General features: G+C 36.6%; 1 protein-coding gene across 4 annotated transcripts in view; it reads left to right on the plus strand.

Annotated features, from left to right (window-relative positions):
* The window catches only part of slc16a2 (solute carrier family 16 member 2), a 56772-nt gene extending 40568 nt beyond the window's left edge, over positions 1-16204 (plus strand). For all 4 annotated transcript variants that reach the window (XM_015351089.2, XM_015351088.2, XM_015351087.2 and 1 more), the window contains 5 exons: positions 1388-1844; positions 4855-4998; positions 8938-9166; positions 13142-13384; positions 15280-16204. In XM_015351089.2, coding sequence (XP_015206575.1) covers positions 1388-1844; positions 4855-4998; positions 8938-9166; positions 13142-13365 — 1054 coding nt within the window. In that variant the 3' untranslated portion in view covers positions 13366-13384; positions 15280-16204. The remainder of the gene's footprint in view (positions 1-1387; positions 1845-4854; positions 4999-8937; positions 9167-13141; positions 13385-15279) is intronic.
* The last annotated feature ends 6265 nt before the right edge of the window (positions 16205-22469 follow it).

Consider the following 22469-nt stretch of genomic DNA (forward strand, 5'->3'; position numbering starts at 1 on the left):
ATAGTGACACTCCCCCTAATAGTAATACAGAAATATGTCTATATATGGATATATATTACATAAGGTTTATGCAAGGTTTAGTGAAGCAAGCTGTTTTTCATGCCCCACACTCTCCCTTGCAAATGCCCTTGCATTCCCACTGTTTCACAATCTCATTCCTAATTGAACCCATTACATTCCCACATGCACCAGATTCCTCAAATTCTCACCCCAAGACCAATTATCCAACCACATCCCTTTTCCTTCAGTATTTAAAGTCCCCTTACACACCAACCCATGCTCACTATTGAGAAGCCTACTGTAGAATTCTTGTGCGTGCGTGCGTGCGTGCGTGCGTGCGTGCGTGCGTGCGTGCGTGCGTGCGTGCGTGCGTGCGTGCGTGCGTGCGTGCGTGCGGATCTCCTCGTACCAAATCTTTGCTCCTGCCTTTTGGATTTCCCTGCTTATGTCATGTCTCTTAGCTTAATGACAAAGACAGGTTCCTCTTTTATGTTCTGGGTGCAAAGCCAACTGTGTAAAAGTTAGGTGCAGTGGTACTAAGCTAGAGCAAATATGTTAGTTTAAACAAAAGAACAACCTTTTATTTCTTCACTTGTAAAAAGCATGTATTAAATATTATATATATTCTAATAAATAAAATAAATTATTGAACAGTTTTCTATTCCTTCACACTGCCTCTGTACTTGTTCTTCTCACATTTGTGTGCTTTAGGCTACAGGTGTTTAGCACATCTAGTAGAACATGCTTGGAGGCAGGTATAATATCCTTATAATGCATATAAACAAGTTAGATGAAGGATTCCCTATCTTGGCATAATTAAGCCCTATTAGGTCAAATCCTGGCTTGACTTTATTTACTGTATATGGAGCTCTCTCCATCTACTGCTCACTTCTCATATCCTTGGTGCCTGTGAGATGGGGTTGTACAGTAGAGACTTGAGGTTTTGTGGCTGATGGAGTGAAATCTTCAACTTTTATCTTAATTGCTTTAACTTTAGGAATCCTGTGGTAGAAACTGAGGGTGTACCACAAATCGCAGGAGTGGTGGTGGGTGGGTGGGGGTAATGTTGTATTGTTTTCTGATGTTTTTGGATATATCTGACAAAAACAGATTTACAAGAAATACACTGAAAAGGGGTGATGATAATGGAACCCAGAGTGTGGTGTTTCTCCTGTTTTTTTGGATTTGATTCATTTTGCATTTAAGAGGTTTTTATTTTTGTTTGTTGTTTAAAGTAAAAAATAAGTAGCCCTTAGCATAATGTATGGAGAGAGCAGGAGTTTTACTTTTAAGTATCTCACCATGCTTTACGTGATTCTCTTTGCAGACAGTTTGTTATTGTTAGCAGAATGAGAAAAAAACACTGAACTTTTGCTTTTCCTCACAGGTCTCTGGGATTGCGTTACTTCACTTATGGGATACTCTTTGGCTGCGGTGCCTCTTTTGCCTTCCAGCCTTCCCTGGTTATCCTTGGGCATTACTTCCGCAGACGACTAGGACTGGTCAATGGAGTGGTGACAGCGGGCAGTAGTGTTTTCTCCATGGGCCTGCCTGTCCTGTTGAAGGAGGTGGTGGAGCCTCTGGGCTTGAGGGCCACGTTCCAGATTCTCAGCACCTTCATGCTGGTCCAGGCCTTGTTGGCTCTCACCTTCCGCCCCTTGCTGCCCATAGTCCCTGACACCACCAGGTCCCCGCTGGCTGACACTGCGAGCTGCTGGCACAGAAGCCTGGCCCAGATCAGGAAGTACTTCAACCTACGGGTGTTCCGCATAACCACCTACAGAGTGTGGGCATTTGGAGTGGCCACTGCTGTTCTGGGTTATTTTGTGCCATACGTTCACTTGGTGAGTGAAATCATTACACCTAAATTCTTGTAGCAGGTTTTTTCAGGACAGTAGTCCATATTTGCCACTGTGGTCTACCCATTAAACTGTCAGAGTATCTTTATTTACTGAGGTCAACGCTAAAAGGATGTCAGTTTTAAAGTCTTGCCTTTTTCTTTAGGCTGTAAATTCCACCACGCTCATTTAGTTAATACTGCTCCTTGAGGAATTAAACTCATCTCTGTGAAGGCTAAAGGGTTTTCTGATTTTTATCCCATCCTAAGACCTCTGTTGATTGAGTTTCATTATTATTGTCTTATCGTTTGAATGTATATAATGTTTTTTGTACAAGACTTTAATGATTGGTACTATGAGAGGTCGACTTGGGTCAAAGAACAATACTTATGGAGCTTTATAGATTGGCCTAAGTGTGGATATATTAAAACTCTGCAGAAAGGTGTTCTTATAGGTTAAACATTACTTTACAGGGTATTTGTGATACATAGAAAAAAACATATTTCACAGGGTTAAGATATCTCACACCAAGTTAGACTAAATTCCTGGTGGGTTTCAGTGTGCCTTGTGTTTTGTCTTATGGTTGTTGGATTAAATCCTGCAGTCCATTTCCTGTACAGTATCTTTAAACAGTTGTGGGCTGGGAAAAGTATTAGAGTTATCTAATTAATTAGAAAATTATCCAAATAAGTAACTGATACTTGGACTAAACAAAAGCAAGGAAGAATTGTGGATCTTAGGATAGCTCTACGGTTCATGTTTCTTTCTGGACTTTTAACTGGAAGACTCTGGGTTCACAAACCACAGGTGCTGTACCCTTGGCAAGGTACTTCACTCATATTATTCCAGTAGCAAAATAAGCAACTGTATAAATGATTAGAATTGTCCTTTGGATAAAAGCATCAGCTAAGTAAGTAAATTATAATATCCCTTCAACCTTTTACTATTAAAAACAAAATAAACAAATGTACCTTTAGAAAGAGATTTTCTGTGCATATTATTTAAAGAACTGTAGAAACAGTTGGAAAGTATAGTAATACATACTGCTACATACTATGTACTGCTTATTACTTGTTAAAGTAACAAGTAATAAGCATTAACCACTTTAGCCCTTTGGTTAATGATGGTTTGTTTTGCTATGCTGAAAATAAACTCAAAGATATACTTTCCCCTTGTTCCATTTCTTCCATATTCTATAGCTATTTTCTATAGAAAAGCTCCAATCTGGAAAAAGTCAACAGCTAGCTGCATGCTTCTGTTGTGAATGTTCAGTGGTATTATGTAAAATATCTTTTAGGCTATTAAAAGAAGGATTAATTTATCAAAATGTAACGAGACCTCTCAGTGTTATTTCAGCTGTTCCAATCCATAAATAAACTGTATCCCGGCTTTTGTTGAACTCATGCTTCAGAGTTATCAAACATAAGCCAAGGTGTCGGAAAGACTGTTGATATTAAAGAAATAGACTCAGGAAACTCTAAGTACAGCATATTCTTTAAACATTTAGCTTCAAAGCCATAGATCCTATCCATTCTCTGGTATCTTACAAAGAAGAAAAATATTTAACTGAGTTCTAACCTTAGATAAGAAACTGTTCCCTGTTTAAAGTTCAAATTTTCTATACCCATGGTATATTTGGATCATTTTGGAGCAATGCCATAGAGGTCAAGTTAGAAGGCTTTTCCTGATTGATTCTGTTATTTTTGTGCTACCTGTGATTTTAAAATCCAAATGCATCTGTCCAGAGAGCTACAGTTGTTGGCAGAATGTATATGTCGTATGTCAATGTATTTACATTTGTCATTTCAAAATGATCTCCAAAAGTTTGAAAAGGCAAAATCTGAATTGTAAATACTCTTGGAAATTGACTCTTAATTCAGTGGTGAAGAAAGGAATTTAGTCAGGTATTTTGCTTTAATGCTGTTGCTTGAAGACCCAGGGATTTACAAGTGATTGTTAGTCACTTTCTCAAAAAATCTGATTTATTTTTTTAATGTAGAATTGCCAATTATTTTGTTATATCCACACAATTTACAACAAACAATTGTGTGTTTTTCTTGCCTTGGCTCTCATTTACCAACCCCATAACTTTACAAAACGGAGAATGAGGAAATGAAGGCTGACTCCTCTGCTTTTTAATTTTTTAAAAAAAAACCTAATTTTTAAAATGTCATGGGTAACATGTCTGTCCTGGAGTCTCAGGTCACATTTGAAACTTGACCTGTGCTTGAGTTCAGCCGCTGTAGAAATCCCCATATTTTCTAAGGATTGTTTTATTTTGTTATTTATTTTATTTACCATTGAGAAGTCTTCTTAGTGTATTAAAGTCTGTTTGTACCTTAATTTAACAGCAGGTGTGTACCAGGCTCACATCAGATAGAAGACCAGGCAGTGAGATCTAAAGGCGTATCAAATGGAAGTGAAATTTAAATACTCCATCACTTAACTCATTTTCCAGTAATTATCTAGAAACCATTTATCGATTCACACCTTACTCCCAAGACAAGTAGAAATAGAATGCTGTTTCCTTCAGACAATGTACAATAAATCTCTCAGTCTTTGTATAATTATACAGTTTACAGATCACGAAAGAATGCAAAGAAGCATTGCACAGCTTCAGCCTGGTAGTGTGACAGGTTTTTCAGGTTTTTGTGTTACATCTAAGCTCTTTACTATCTAATTGAACTCATTATGGACTTAAATGGACCAATTTAACTGAGGTCTTCAGATGCTGATGATATAAATAGACAGGTTAAATCTGCTGAATTAGTACCCTTGAGGACTGGAGCTCTGCACCTGTTAATACAATTCTATGAAACATCCAAGACTAAGAATGGTCTGCTGGATTCCATTCCAAATAAATATTGACATACATTGGCCAGTAAATCTCTTGCCTCGGGTCTTAAGATAATGATGATTTAAAGAGCTCCCTAAGACCTACAAGACATTTGCTTTCTAGAAGGAGAAATGAAGAACTCTTCTATGCAATAATAAAATGCATTCTCTCATCTTTCAGATAAGTTATGTGAAAGAACAATTTAAAGAAACTCAGAAAGAATGGATTCTTTTGGTGTGCATTGGAGCATCATCAGGAGTGGGCCGATTAGTGTTTGGTAAAATAGGAGATCTCATTCCAGGAGTGAAGAAAATCTACATGCAGGTAAAAATATCATCATTCTGCTTTTCCTTTGATAAGTCACCTTTGCTATTTCATACACTCTTTTGAAGGTCTTAATTTAAATTAGGTTTGAAACAGGGCTGTTAAAATTTGTGCCTGGGTAATTTAATCTAACTTTTGCTTCTGCATATCCATATTTTAGGAAATTGGTCTGAACTGGAGAAATGTAACAGTTCTTTGAAACCTAAAAGTCCTTTAGAAGTCATTTTACCAGTCTTGATATTTTCATTGAGGAAATAACTAAAAATTCAGCTGTACCAGATCATGTGTTTAGTTCTTCCAGTGCAAGTCCTATGTCATCTACATCAGACGCACTTCAGACCCAAAACTTATGCTATCCACCAGACATACTGTCCAGCTATGTGATCCAACTATGTGATGGCTTTTGTGCATCCTTAGAAAACCAAGATTGTGGCAGCATCTGTATCTTCCACCAGTTGCTGGTACAATAACCTTTATGAGTAGATACCTGATACCCATGTTGGAGGGAGTCCAGGTCCGAGATGGCAATATTCACCTATGTAAATACTATTTTTAACCTATATTCATATATAATATGTAAATGCTGGATATACTCATTATATCATTTATATGATGTGTCCATCAATTTTGATATTATGTTAATATATTTTAAAAATTACATAAACTGCAACCATGTTAATTTAAAATAGAGCAGACTCACATACTGATAATAAGAAATTATTTGTACTTTTATTATTTGTAATATTAATTAGCTCTCCTCTAATCACAAACCTGTGGACTTTTTTTGGAATATTAGTGTACAAATGATATGGTACATTGACTAATTTATATATTGTGTGCATATACACAGGTAATGGACAAAAAAGCGGAATTTACCTGGTTAAATAAGGGGGATCAAGTATATTGAAAGCAAGGGCTGCTGCACAGGAGTGGCTCATTTGTTAATTAAGAAAATAACATTCCAGCATGCTTAGGGTCTTGTATAAAAATACTAGAAGGGCTTGTTGTCTCTAATTATTCTTAGCATTTCATCTAACTTTGAAAGAGGAGTGGTTGTTGTGGTGCATTTGACAGAAGCTTCAGCGACCAAGACGCCTTAACTTGCTCATTTTTCACAAGTAATGGTGTATAAGTTATTGTCGGCAAGGAAATCTGAGGGAAAAATGGAAACGGAAAGATCCTCCACAAAGTACAACTTTGTGTACAAATGCCAATCTGGAATTTGAAGTGGGAGGCAAAACAGGCAAGCCACAGCAGATCAACCTGCAGCCATTTTCATTAAAAAAGTCCACTGGAAACTCTATAGAGCACGGTACCATATTTGGGTTGCAGTGCAGAAATTGCTCATCATACCAGCAAAGCACATTGGTGATTCCAGTGTTCACCAAGAGTACAACTAATGAACTACCAAGCATTTGAGAAATGTGATAGTTCATGCTTTACCATGTTCTCAACAAAAGGAAGAGTGTACATGTGCGGCCAACCTAATGAACTCTATAGCCCTGAGTACTTGTTTTTAACAGTGGTGAGTTTTGGTGGTTATGGAATGTTGCGGGGTACATTTCCCTGGCATGGTATAGTGCAGGTCCACTCTTTTTCAAGGCAAGGTGACTGCTAATCCCTTCCAAGGTCCCTTTCAAAATACATAATTCACTTAAATTTATGGTTTAAAAACATTGTTTTTACCAGATATATTTTCAGTACTGTAATCCAAAACCAAATCCTTTACACACTGCTACTCCAGTTCAGATGTTGTTTTGCATTTTCTTGACTCAACAGGTGCTTAAAAAAACCTGGCAACCACTACTACCAACCAAACAATCTTGATGTACTGAATGCCCTGCTTTTATTTGTAACTTTCAGCTCGAAATTAATGAACACATTCAAGAATACAATAATTAAAACAAAACATTGCAAAAATGTACAACAAATGTGGGCTTTTTGACAGCTACCGTGATTGATATGTTTTTACTGCATTACATTGTGTAGTATCACATTAAATTGTGCAGAATTTTACATATATTACAAAATGTCTTTTTATGGGAAAAAAAGTATACTCACACTCTCAGTTCCTTTGTCCCCTTTAGTTTTTATTACAGTAATTAGACCTTTATCTCTTCAGAAATGTTGTTGTTGACTTGGCAGTGTGTATTTGACTTTGTCATTCTCACATCTTCAGCTCTGTATGATAAGTAGGGAACCACTATATGCCATTTCAGTGGTGGCTGTGTTGGGGTTAAGGGCCTTGCTCAGGGGTCCAACAGAGTAATATTCCTCTGCCAGCTGTGGGATTTGAACAGGTAACCTTCTAGCCACAGGTGCAGATCCTTAGCCACTGTGCCACCGCTCAGCCCGTTTGATCTTATGATCTTTGGTATCATTGTGTTGATCACCTGTTACCTGATCTGCCAAATTATGTTCTTTGAACTTCAGCCTATAATTTGTACAAGTTGTCCTTCTGCTTTTGTAACTTTCCCTGTTGGTCTTGCTACCCTTCTGACTATACCAAAGGTTCCCAATACCCTTGTATAACGTTTATCCGTTTCACAATTTCACAATTTTTTGGGATCATGAGTCTTTGCCTTAATGATTAACGATTACAAATTTAGATGCTTGTGCAGCCATGAAGCAAGTTCAGCTTGCTCATGATGCAATCACAGGAGTTGCAAACACTGAAGCAGTGAGATCGAACTGTCAAACTGGCATAACCAAAACACTTGAAAATGAAATTTCACATTGACAAGTGTAAAATGATCCAGGCACTCAGTTGAAACATGCCCTGTGTGTATCACGTAGATGATTTAATAATAATAATAATAATAATAATAATAACAACATCACTTTATTAACCCTTTACAATTTCTTGCATCAGGATTTATCTTTTCACATACCCCAGCTTGCTCTCCATGAGATACAGACAGGGAGAGAGCCAGGGGTCAGAGCACAGGGTTTGCCATTGAACAGCACCCCTGGAGCAGTTGGGGTTAAGGGCCTTGCTCAGGGGCCTAACAGAGTAGGATTCCTCTGCCAGCTGCAGGATTTGAACCAGCAACCTTCCAGCCACAGGCACAGATCCTTAGCCACAGAGCCACTGCTCCGATGATGATTTGTTGCTGCAGAAAGCTACACTGATAAAGGTTATGGGTCTTTAAGTAGATTCCTTTATGCCCTCATCAAAACAAAATCTGGAAGAAATTTAAAAAACTGGTTATGAAAAAAGTGTGACATTTAACTTGAGTATGTTATGGTTAAAATCTTATGGGGTATAGATAGGGTCTACCCAGTTTAACTACTAGGAAAAGTGTAGGAATATTTTCAACACCAACACAGAATGTCCTGTATATTCTAAGGTCCAACTGTCTGAGAATGTCAAGGATTCTTTCACAGATTCCTGCTTTGTTAACATAAAGTAATAATACCTGACTGAACTCTACATAAGTCAGGAATAAACCTAGAAATAAAATGTACAGTATATGTAAGGTTAATTTCATGTCTACTACCACAACAAAAGTGTTGACATGAAGTGTGTCTAGTTCTTTTTTTCTATGGTCCTCTGTGTCTTTTCTTTCCATGTGAATTGAAGAGAAACCTCGTAATGCAGATTTGTACTTGATTTTCTGATGCATATTTGCTAATCTTGTGTGTGTGTTTACTGAGAACTTAATCATACGGGTAACTGAAAATCCAAAAGGATGGTGTCATTTTTACAGACATTGTGTAATTTCACCATTCATAGATATACAGTGAGTGTTTTTTTTTCTTTTCTTGTCATTTCATACTGCTATAACTCCGCTTTACTAATCATGCCCAATTATTATTGCGAGCGTTTTGTTCCTGTTTCAGCAGCAAGTTAAAGTTTTAATCTATTGTGGAGCGAGGCTGCAGAATTCTAACAGGAATTTATTGCATGGTGAAAATGTTAATGTTCTCTTTTGGCAGGTGGCCTCCTTTTTGGTACTTGGTCTGATGTCCATGATGATACCTCAGTGCCGTGTGTTTGAGGGGGTTATCGCTGTTTGCCTCTTTCTGGGGTTGTGCGATGGCTGCTTCATCACCATCATGGCCCCTATTGCCTTCGAGCTCGTGGGACCAATGCAGGCTTCCCAGGCCATTGGCTACCTCTTGGGTCTCATGGCTGTGCCAATGACTGCAGGCCCTCCCATTGCAGGTCAGTGAAAATTAATCCCAACGATTAACAGACAGAAATTTCAGAATTTATATGCAAAAGGCAAGGTGTTGGATAATTCAAGTTTTCGAAATAATTTCCTTTATTTTGATTCAATTTGCAAACATCTGCTGGATGCAATGCTCATCAACCCATTTTTGTGCCCCACATTTCCTTCACTACATAGTGCATAGGCTTATCATTTGGATAGAAGCAAGTGATCTGGGTTTCTTTGATTACAATATGTTGGTTAACCAAAGTGGACTACTGCTGTTAGTAATTAAAATACTTGGATCCATTCAAATATTATGCAATTTTAAGTAAAAGCAATTTTAAACTTAAACAGCTAAAGAGCGATTAATACATTACTGGCCTTACCTTGGTGTTTATCATATTTTGCTATGCAGTTTTTCCTCTTAGAACCTCAAAACCAAATTATAAAACTATTATAAAGTATGCTTTTACAGAATAGAGCAGTTATTATAAATATTATAATGCAGTGTTTAAAAAAGGCCTTAGATGCAATGTCTGGTTACATCATATACCAGTATTAATATTGAAATATCACCCTCTCACAGCTGTAGATGAGGTCAGTAGCCTATAAGGAATTAGTCATTCAATTTCTGTTTCTAAAGGCGGACGTGGAATGCTCCAGACAGACTCAAGGAGAATTTCATTGTTTTCCTAAAGTCTTACGTCTAAAAAATGACCTCAGCATTTTTTAACATTTTACTCCTGATACAAAATTTGCAGTTTCCAGTGATGCACCTGATCTAGGATAGAGCTCATTTTTAAAATTTACAACCAAAATACCATGAAATGATACACAGTTATCACTGCTTAATTGTCATAGTGCAACATAACTATTTTTTTTTTATAATCTTTAGGGAGTGTTCTTTATAGGTGAAAATAATTAATACAATGAGAGAAATGATGTCAACACCACTATGTTAAATACCTGTTTTCTGGTTAATATATGTCATTTGTCAGCACATATATTTGTGGAGGATGCAGAATTAACAAGGACCTGCTGAAAGAATTCATATTCGCTGACTATGACCAGAGTTAACAAAGTACCAGTGTGTTCATGGCCAAGTACTTCAAGGGTTAAGCAGACTTCAGTCAGCCAGGATGTCCTCAGCTTTCCTCAGCACGGCAACCACTGAGATTTTCAGGTGGTCTGTGAATTTGCATAGGTATCCATAGGAACTGAATTCCTCCTGTTGGTTCTTGGATGGCTTTGAGAACCGCACCTTAATTATACCAAAAATTAAATCATTGCACGTGGTCAAAACACATTTATTTGTGTATTTGCTTAACAGAAACCCTTATGCTAGGTAATATATAAGAACATATTGAAGCGGTGGTTGGCATTGCTGCCTCATGGTACTGAGGCCCTGGGTTCAATTCTGGAGCTGGATGGAGCTGTGGTACCATCTGCTTGGAGTTTGTTCTCTCTGTGTTCACATGGGTTTCCTCTGGGTGCTCCAGTTGTCTCCCAAAGTCCAAAAACATACTGGTAGGATAATTGGCTTCTGGGAAAATGGACCATGATGTGAATGTCTGTTTGTGTCTGTGTCTGCGTGTGCCTAGCGGCAGACTGGTGTCCCCTCCAGGGTGTGTCCTTCTTTGCGTCCGTTGCTTGCTGAGATAGGCTCCTGCTCCCCTGTGACCCTAAGTTGGACAAAGGGGTTAGAAAATGGATGGATGGATATTGTAGCAGATCCTCCACTCAGTTAAAGCAGATCTTTCTGCTCTATTACTATATGTGACTTTTTTTCCTTTAAGAGATTCTGATTTTATAGGGTAGAACTAGAGCTATGTCATTGTGCCTCCCTGTCCTGAGGCACTCAGCACCTCACATTCAATGTTTAGTACTAAAAGGCCAGGATTTACTGTGGGCAAACTCAAGGCTTTTTAGAAGTTTCTAAGGGATCATGTCATCTTATGAACCAAATGATCCCTGTTGCACTAGAGGAGGACTTGAGCCACATGATGATATATATATATAACTCTCTGTTCTTTCTAAACTCACCTATACCCACAACCAGCTGCTTGCTCTCTCAGCAGAGTCATCACCTTTCCTTAGTATGACTGACATTTACTAATGATTTAGTTGGATCCTAAAACACCAAGAACATCTCAGGTTGGACCTAGGGTTACAAATGATGTACAAATCATACCAGCAGGAGTAATATATTGATGTTTCCTGTCAATTATTAAAAGCAAGTAACTACTAAAGGAAGTTGATGTCTTAGCCTCTGATTGAAATATTTCATTGTAGTCCTATTGTTTGCGAAATCCATCCATCAATTTCCCATAACTCAATAATTTCTCTCATTGTTTCCTTCCCATTGGTATCACAACACTGAAATCATACTGCAGTTGCAAAGGTTATCATCTTTGTGAGAGCACTGTTTGTGTGATGGATCTGGGTATCTGTAACAGGGCAGATGTCAAAGTTAAGGTAGTTTGCATGATATTGGTGTCTTGGGAGCCAGAAAGCTCACCCTGTCTCTTTCCCTTGTTCTTAACCTAACCATGAATTACTACTAACCTTTAAACAAGAGACACCTCTTAGCCTTCTATCAGGAGAATCTCAGGGAGACTGCTGTTAAACTGGGCTCTGAATGAGTGAGTTTGTTCGTGGACATTCTCTCTGTGTGATCTCTTTGATCTTTCCAGTTCCTGCTATGTCTCTCTCTTTTCTCAATCTCAACCATTCTTAAAGAGACTGGTAACGAGGATCACTACATCGAGCTACACAGCATTTAACCCATGTGCCCCCATTTGCTCCAATCTCTAATAATAATAACCTTCTCAACCAATTAATACATTATGTGGGTCCATAGGCACCACTAACATGCAAATTACTATCACAATGACAGCTACCCTGTTACAGTGTCATGCTGATAAAGAGATGATGGTTGGACCTCTGTTAAGTTTTGCAGCAGATCTATGTTCTTCCGGAAAAAGGAAAAGGCAAAAAAAGATCCAATATTTGATTGAGGCGTGACGGTGCAAAATGTTTGCCAAGAGCCAGCTGCAAAAGCTTTTATATTTGACCAAATCTATGTTGGCACTCTTTTATAGATATGATCCCTATCCTCTCATTATGTGCTAAGAAAGCTTTGCCCTTGTCCTAATTAAATTTGTTAAGCACAAGTTTAAATGGAAAATAAAATTAAAAATGTTAGACAACAGTGTGTAAGTTATTAGAAGGTTCTGTGCAGCAGACATTTTAATTTTCTGCAGAAATGTAGTCATCTTTGCAAACAGAACATACAGAAAAACATAAATTTAAACCAAAGCTGGACATTTCTATGGTGGTTGGGATCCTGTTCTTCCTGGGGAAAAAAAAATCAACTCAAGCAGATTCTTTCTCAGATGGAAGAGCATTGATACGATAAGTACTTTTGCTGAAACCACCGATTATATCTAAAAACACTTGCAGCTATAATTGCGGCCAAAGGTGCTTCCACTAAGTAGGATCTTGACTGCTTTTCTAATCAATTCATTTTAATTTTGTATATTTTCTTGCAGTCTGTGACTCAATTAAACCAGATATCATTGGAAGAGATGCATATTTTCCCAGAGTACTGTGTTTTATGAAGACTAATACCAAACTGCAAACTATGTCAAAAAATGAAGATCTGTCTTCTTACTGTTTTAATTTCAGGGTGTAGCATTTTAAAGTCAATAATAAAAGTCACAGAAGCTACATTTTCTTTCCATGTCTACATTTCTACATTTTGGTTTACATTTTATTTCCCGGATTATCTGTTTGATTAACAATGGATTGATTTCAAATGCACAAGAGACTCAACTATAGAAGGAAGGTTTTGATTTTTCAGTAGATTGAGTACATGACTGAATGAGGTGTGATGATGGAGTTGCGCTGTCTCAGTGTTGTATTTACTGAACTTAATTGTACTGCATGTACTTATGGATTACTTCTCTTAATACTTAATTCCACAGGGCTGCTCCATGACTGGTTTGGAAACTACCACGTGGCATTTTACCTTGCGGGTGTCCCACCGATGGTTGGGGGCGTGGTGCTCTTCTTTGTCCCATATGTGCATGGGCAGTTTCAGAGACCCAAACCAAGGGATGATCCCAGCAAGAGCAAAATGTTGCCCCCCAGGAGCTCAGCCAATGGGGAGCTTCTGCCTGGGTTCACTGACATAGAGACTCACATCTGAAGTGTCTTGATGAAGAAAGGTAATCTTTTTCAATGGAACTGTGAAAAATGCCAATGCAGTTTTGTCACTGATTTAAATCTTCCTACAGTAGGTATCAATATTATTATAAAGATAATGTACAGTAATTTCAGGGCTTTTATCTGTTCATATACCGGAGTTTACGTGTTAGGATCCTGAAATGATTTAATATATAATTATTAAAATAGTGTTCTTTCTGGAGGGCAACTTATTTTGTTTTAAATGTAGAACATGCCTCTGTTATTTCAGAAGTGACACTCACTTGTTTTTCCTAAAAGGACCAGTGTCATACAATGTGATGTCCGATGACCACTTACTGTGCACATAGCTGGCTGTAATATATTTTCTCATTTGCTGAATGGACAGTCATTTCAAGATGGAAAGTGATGTCTATGAGCAAGTAATTTAAATTTGACCCCTAGAATGATTTGTAAAACCATTCAATCATATTAGCTCACGTGGGATCCAGACAAGTAAGTAAATGTATTTAGTATCAAATCAGAAATAAAAAAAAGCAATAAATGGAATTCAGGTACTGTATGATCTGAAGGAAATACTTAAATTACAGAGGCCTTCAGACATATCTGTGAGTATTTATGTCAGAATTTTTGTTTTCATTTATTGCAGTAAAAGTCATAATGCTGTTCCAGATGAACTATTGATTGCTTGCATTGTTCTACCTTAATAGCTTGAATTGATTATGCATTACATTGGCCTAAGTTCACTGTTTCCAGGTTTAATTACCTGAAGGACTGCAGTACTGTAGGTCACAGGAATGGTTGTCTGAAGTTCCTTCCAGAGCTCCATCACATCTGTGCCCTGACATAACTTCCATTGTATTTACAGTATTAACAACAGAGTGTCTTCTGTGAGCTTGTACAGTTTGTCTTTGCTTCCTTCAGTTCTCTGTCTGCCCTTACTACGTATCCCGCTGGACCCACGTGGGACTCAAAGCTACAGCAATACTCCATTCAGCCCTGTCTTGCTATGGCATGTGCTTCTTTCTGCGCTGCCTGTTTATTTGTCCTTTTCCCATACCTTGGTCTGGCTGGCGGCTTTTATGTTCTTAGAAGTCACTGTAGCCCACTTGCATTTCTTGTCCTATTCTCTGCTGCAGAAAGTCATGGAAATATTCCAAAATAAATATTTACCCAGTAGCTTTGACTGCAAATCAAAGTTCCTATTGCTGTATCAAAAATAAAGCACAGTTGTACAATGGAGACCCTAATTATTTTCACTATTCTTCACCCCCCGAGGCAAAAAGGAGAGTAAGCGAACAAAGAAGCTCATGTCCCTTTAAACACTTGGGTTCATTCTGTGTTTTGAATGGTCCCTCTGTAAAATTGGCTCTTCCGTTATGAGGTTTGTCTTTTTCTTTGTAACATAGAAGGAGTAAATCTATTAGCTCGTTCACTATTTTTTCTCAGTCCAGGCTAACTCTCCTTTAGGGAAGTACACTATTTCATTTTTAAGTAGCTGATCTCCTGAATTGTGCATCAATCTACCATATTTGTTTTCATACAGGACATGTAGGCCATTTTTGAGCCCAGTTTGTCAGAGGTGACATGAACAAAGTAATAAGGTACCCTGGGACAGATTTAGACAAGAACTTGAATTTCACTCAAAAGATAAAACCACTGCAGCATGTTGGCCGTGAATGGATTTAAAAAAGACTGAATAACCCAAAGATCTTCTGTTTTATAACTTTCTGAAAGACTTACGATATAACTATTTTCCAAGTTCTGAGACGTCTGAAGGGGCACATAAGTTGCATTGTTTAATTCTGTAATTTCACGAGAATATGTTCACTGTCAGTACATTTAATTTACATTGTACAAAAGTAAATGTAATATTCTGATGTTATCTGAAATTCTTTTTTCCTTTTTTTGCTTTTAGGGATTCCATCCACCAGCAATATATGACCATTCCCAGTTGTGTTTCTGTGCGTCCTTGTATTCCTATGGAATGACAGACCCAGGTCATTTTTCAGATGTACTGTACTCTCAACTGCGTGACCATAACTCAGGAGCAGCAACTACTGGTAGAAAGCACTTTGTGGATGAAGACATTTAATAACCTTGTCTCAAACATGACCATCATCTTTTGAATTATATGAAGGCATTTTCACATGGCCAGATTCATCAGACTGGCACTAGACTGCAGTGTGAAACAAGGATAAAAGTAACATAAATATGTATTGGTTAGGTCCAACTTTTCAAGTTATTCTTAATTATCTACTTTCACTTAGAATAGGCTAGATTTTGCCATTGTGTTTCTTCTGATGTTGTAATTAATCTATATTAATTTCCTACTTAAACCAAGTATATATATATATGTGTGTATATATAAAAGTTAATATAAGTCCAATGTTATCAATCTTTCTAGAATTCTCAAAAACAGAAACATGTTCATTAATTTTTGTTTGAACAGGACATGTTTCACTGACTGGACAATCCTTTTGAAATACAGTATGCAGCAACACATTATAAACCTTCAGTATAGCATCTACTTTGGGTTTCTGGAACCTTTCAAAATACCAGTATAGAGGGTGACATTTGCCAAGTTTTTAAGTTGTAGTTTTTTTTTTAAGTTTTAACCACAATAATAAGTGTTTTGAGTCTTAACATCAAATAACATCTATTTAGCATTTTCCTGTTGCACATTGCCCAGATCTTTCACATATAGTCTTTTTTCTCCTCTCAGGTGTTTCATTTTAGGATATTCATTAACTATGATATACAGAATCGCATTTTACATCACAGAAATTAGATGTCAGATGTGCCCTTTTTGTGGAGTATTCTACTTTGTCTCAGAAGGACATTTTATTACAAACTTGCCAAAAGTTTGTAATGGATAAAGCAGAATGTTGGTTTAATTCAACCTCTTTTCTTAGGGCATGTAAGGATAGGGGCTGAACTAGAAATGCCTGTAGAGACTATGAGACATTCTGCTAGAATGCAGCAATACCTTGTTAATGCATTGCAATAAAGAGATCAATGCTGGAAAAACAAATTGACTTTAGGAAAAAAATACTGTACCTTCTATTCATGGTTGCAATCCCCTGCTTTACCAGCTAATTAAATGCTGTAGGAATTCAATAGGGGGCAGTTTGAAAAACAAACATGTTTAATGCTAAATGCTATGTGTTTTTGCGAGTTCATGCAGAATGCTTCAGACAATCATGAAGAGTCTAATTCCAGATTGTTGTCCAATTTGTCCAGCAAATATTTTGATCTGAGATTTTTTAATCTTTCCACTTGGGGTTTAGACATGCATTACATTAAAACACACCTTGTTAAAGTATTTAATGCAACGCTATGTCACTTAATATTTATCTCTATCTGGACTTTGGTGCAGTTTTGAAACTGTGAATTATGGCATTTTTCTTAATCATATGGAAAACTATTCAGGGATTATTGGCGTTTCTCTGACCTGCAACCCAGAACTGGATGAAGCAGTTAGAAAATGGATGGATGGTACTTAATTGGTTTGGCTCGTATTCATCCTGTTGTAGCCAGTTTGTAAATCCTAGCTGTTTTAAATCTGATAAAGTGCCATTTACTCAGGGTGTTCCACAGGGTTTTCTGCTGGGATCTTTATAATTTACCATATATACTGTATGTTGCCAGTTGGTTAAAATATTCACCCACATGATTTACTTACAAAGTGACTTGGATAATACTGCTGAGGTTTCTGTGCTTTAGATCTGCTTGTCTGATTAAGATCGAGATGCAACGTCCAAACAACAGCTCCACAAAGTTGAGATTTTCAGATTCTTTGTTGATGGTGCTAATACCTTTTCCATCTGCATACTGTACCATTGCCAGGGTAAGGTCTTTTTTTGTCTATATTATGCTGAGAAGTCAATGTAAGCCTTAATTTAATCAAGATTGGTCTACTGTAACACCCTAAATACCTGGGGGTATTTTAAAAGATCAGCATTTAATACACTTCACTGTATCCGAATAAAGAGGCACATCTAGTACTAAATATGCATAACTGCACTTAACTGAATCACCACTTAACTTCTGTTCTCTGTAAATTGCAATGACTTCCTGTGAAATTAAGCAAGGCCTTTAAGGTTCTCCTGTATTCATATAAGGCACCAGGTTACCTTAAGAACTTATTGCATGAGTACAGTCCTACATTTAATCGAAGGTCTACTGATCCAGGCTATTCAAATCCATTAGAGACTGTTCTTAAATACCTTAATGTATAAATTTTGTTTTATTCTAGGATTTATTTGGTTTATGTATTGTGTGATTTTGTATAACTTCTGGTATGTTTAATAGTTCTTATTTAGAAAATGATTTAGAAATAAAATGAATTAGAGGCACTACACACTCACTACCATGATGGGCTGTAGAATGTTATCATCCATTCAATACTGGAGGTTTAATATACAGTATAGGTATAATTTGGGGAAGTAGAAAAATGCTAATTATATTTTTTCCTACTTCTCAATAGTTCCTCCCTGGGAAAAGAAAACAGAAAATACCCATGCTTTTAAATCTACTTTATATGTAATATATTTGTAAATATAAATATCTGACCCTCCTCATAGAATGGAAAACATATACTGTATGTATAAGGAGAAAGTCAATGTCTTTAGTGTGAAAAGTTTTTTTTTTATTGAAAGATGGAAGAAAACAAAAACTGAAGGTTCCATACCTTGCACCTGACTTTTCTAAATTATAATAGTTAATTTGATGTTACTCTTGCTATTTATTTTCAAATTAACTCTCAACCATTTTACCATTTATGGTGTAATTTACTTGCTTACCACTGCAGACCCTGCTATATCACTAGCTGATCTGGCTCTGACCTTTCACTGTGTGTGTACACTATCTCTTTCTTCCAGGTAGTTGGTGACTAATACTGAGCCACTAGGGTGGTCTTGGAACCACGAAAACTTAACCTCCACTAATGGCACAAATCACTAAGTGGAACACTAGGTGCTTTTCCATCATGACCTTTAAAACTGTTTAATTCTGCTTAAAATGTATCCTGTGCTGTTCTTTCCCCTGGCACTTTAAAAACTATGTTTTTAAACAGAAAAGCATGTTAATACTGAAACTCTTTTCTGCATTGGCTAATTTTTTAGCAGAACACAGAAAATTCATAACATGAGTTATACATAGTGATTATAACAAGGTGCATCTAGATTTGTACTATAAATGAACTCTATCAATAAGAAAATGATATATGTTTTAAACATTTTCTTGCAAGGATTTAGAAGGTTAATGAGGACCTTTAACTGAGTGAGTGGGCATGATCAGTGGATTAGGCTAAAAAAATTAAATTTTTTAAGAAATTTGAGGGATGTGGAGGAAAAGAAGAAAGCTAGAAACTGCATAAATCAGAGTGTTCTGGCATGTAAGTGTAATTTTCATATTATGAACTACACATGTCTATTTGAAAGGCTGTAAACACTAATGGTGTCTTTTGTAAGATACTTTATATGCCTGTTTCACTGGTGAGGGTTAGCTATGCTATTCTAATTACCCCAAAGGTCAGGACACCTGTCTGTCACTGCTAAATAAATATTTGTATGCAAACATAGAATTAGATGTCTGTTAAGAGTTCTGTTTCTTATGTATTTTGAAATGGCAAGAGCTAATTAATTATTAATTTTCTTTATTCCGAAAAAAAAAAACTTCTTCCTTTTAAAAAGATACTATTACCAGGAAAGGTGTTCAGTTTAATTTTGAGATAGCTAGTACAATATATCTGATGATATGCAGCATTTGAAAACTTTACAAAAACTGTAAAATGTCTTCTATACTTGTTTGAACATAGGATTATATCAGAGTACATAATAGCAAAGTTCAAGGGCTAATTTAGTTTAAGATTTAAGGGTTTAGAACTTTTACATGTTTTGTTATTTAACCTCCAAAATAGAACAGCATGACAACGAAACTGCTATTGGAAAACAAAGAAGCAGTGTATGCCTGTTTCTCATACTTTTGTACTTTTATATGACTGGATAACTTCCAAAAATAAAGATTTAGACCTAGTATATATCTTCCTCTAGGCAGAAACTGCACACTCAAACAACAAATCTTGTTACTATGTTTCTTTTCTACATTACAAATTACTGTCAAACCTCCACGGCTTCCACTGAGTTTTGAAATTGCAAAACTTGTCTTAAGAACTTAATTATAAACATGTCAATGAAATTTCTGACCTCAGAAATGCAGAAGATGAATATTGTATTGTGAACTATGATCTATGGCTGTGTCCTATAGAGTAGACATTTTAAGGCATGGCCAGTTTAGTTGATTAAACACTTTTAGAAATGTCAAAGTATTATTAATAACTAAATGTATGGATATGTTAAACAATAGCAGCTGGTAAGGAGTCCGAGACCCATCTTAAATTTAAAAATATTTAAGAGAATTCTGTTTAAACATTTCAACCTGTAGGATATTATATAAAGCAGAAGAAGCTGGCAATCTGAAATACAGGATTTTTCTTTGCATTTAAATATGGTGATAGTTTATCAGAATTACTCTGTACACTACAGTATACTGTATGTCTCAAGATTTGTGCTTACAAGGTATAATATAATACTATTATAATACAATTATATAATATATAATATAACCCCATAGCTCTATTATTTTTCATATGCAAATACTGTACACGTTAAGGTTAATGTTTTGGTTTCGCTTGTTCCATATTTACACAATCCCTTACATAAAGAAGTGTCTCCTATATGCACTTTAACATACTTTCCACTTGTGTCTACTAGGTAGTGTTTTCATTGCTGATTTGGAAGAGGTTCTCTGGCTTGACTTTGCCAATGACTTTGAGGAGTTTGAATACGTGACTCAATCTCTGTTCAAGATTAAAAACCTAGTTCTTTTAGCTTGTAAATTTAGGACATTTAAGGCAAGAAATGTATCTAGTTACTCTCCTTATGACTAATTCCAGAGCAGCAGTATCTTTTTTGTATCTGGATGACCAAATATTGAACAATATTCTAAATTAAATCTTGGTAGAACGTTGTTATATTGATTCAACATGCGCAATATCTCCTGATGAAGAAGTATAATTCAGTCTGATCAGTGGGGAAGGAATGGTGAACCAATAGTCAGTGTCACTAGTTTGTTACACTGAAACAAAACATTATAAATGAAATACATAATTTCCAAGAACTTATTTCAATTAGAGCAGTTTTAAAATCCCATCCTGACTCAAAGCCTCATGGGACTGCTGGGGCATTGTCCAACTTAATTATCATGGAACAGCATGAACTGGCAGGTGATCATCTGTAAGTTCCATAGTACCGCACTAAGGAACAGACTGCAGGATGGTGGATAGGCTGTGTAAAAGTTAGGCAGCAAAGCAGAGCACTGCATGAAGGCCAATAAATATCCCAGTGCTGGGATTTGGTAGCTTTAATTTTGTCAAAGTATTAATGTAATCTGGATCTTGGTCAGTGAATTTTGTCAGTTATTTTGGAGGAAACTACCCTGCCTTTACTATACTGACAGTTCTGTTTTATATTTGATTTTTAAACTTTTGTAAAAACTAGCCAGCAGGTTTTACTCTGAGATTAAAAGAGTCTCCATTCTGTCCTGCAGTAAATGGAACACTGAAAGAGCTTTCTGATTTACAATATATTATCTGTCCTATTTTAGGGATTTTGATTTGAAACTTTGAAGGTAATAATTACCTTCCATTTTAATTGAAGGTCATTTTAATATTACTTTTCTGGGGATAATAACAGCATCTTTACTTGAAGTAGTTCAGGCTGCGTAGGCTGCAAAAGATTAAGTAATAGGTTTATCCCATGCTGAAAAGATAAGAAAGAACACAATGTTTCGGCTTAGGAGCCTTTTTCGGGTGTAAGAAAAGATAATATAGCAACCAAAAATGAATAGAAAGAATAAGAAGAAAACAAGTCTCGTTGAGAGCAGGGGGAAGGTGTGAACCAAGTTTCAGGATAATTTTAGTTTCTGATGTCTTTCTGCTATAGAAGTTAAGAAACCTAATTCTCTCTATTTATTTGCAGGTTTCGATTCCTCTCCTCACCTCTCCTCACCTCTCTCGACCTCGCACCACTTGATTGGCCACTCTGCCTCTCCCCTGCTCCCGCCTCCTCCTCTCTCCTGGCTTCTGTTTTCCCATGCTATATTATCTTTGCTGACTGCCCTATCTTTCTTACGCCCGAAGAAGGCTCCACAGCCAAAAGATGTTGGTTTTCTTTCTTTTCTTTGCAGCATGGAATAAACCTATTACTCGTTCCTTCAAATCTTTACTTAGATTTGAATCCACAACCTGTACATAACAAAGCCAAAACTCAAAGCCCTACTTTGCACTTCTGCCCTGGAGTGCATGGTTGTAATAGGTACAGGTAATTTTGATGTTATTTTGGGTTTACTTAATTATGCACTTTTTTTTAAGATTGACCCACAAAAAACACAATGCAGAAATATATAATATAATCTTTTCCAAGGAACAACATATACAGTATGAAGTATTTTATACAGTTCCTGAAAATAAGCTTTTCAGAAGATGTTTTTGCAGCTGGCAGATAATCAAAGTTTGGCATTTTAAACTCATGGAAACAGCAGCAGGTAACTGCACAGCTGCAGCCTCCGGAGTATAAAAAAAACCAGAAGAGTTTTATATTTTAAGAGAGATTTTGTATACTGTGTACAAACTTCCAAGGTAGTTATCAGTACTAGTCAACTATGAACCACATCATTACTCAATCGTTGTAAGGAAAGTGCTGTAAAATGACTGCAAAACATACTGATTGTAAAATGCTGTAAGACGATATTCTGGGTAAGAAGAATTGCAAGTTTGTGTCTGGGCATTTCAATACCGAGTTAGTCCTTTAAGTCTGAGTTACTGAAAAAGAGATCGATCATGAAGTTTTTGTGATCATGAAGCTGGGTTTCAAAATGTCAGTCCAGCTGGTGTCTGAGGTGTATTTAAATCATCAGCAACAAATGACCTTATGAGAAGATAAAATTGGGCTAAATAAGTCTCCAGGCTAAATGTGTGTATGATTCTAATTGTTCAGTATACGAAAATGAGGCTAGTTTCAAAGGTAGCTCAATTGTGAGGTACAG

The sequence above is a fragment of the Lepisosteus oculatus genome, chromosome 8, assembly GCF_040954835.1.
Source record: "Lepisosteus oculatus isolate fLepOcu1 chromosome 8, fLepOcu1.hap2, whole genome shotgun sequence".
Taxonomy (NCBI): Eukaryota; Metazoa; Chordata; class Actinopteri; order Semionotiformes; family Lepisosteidae; genus Lepisosteus; species Lepisosteus oculatus.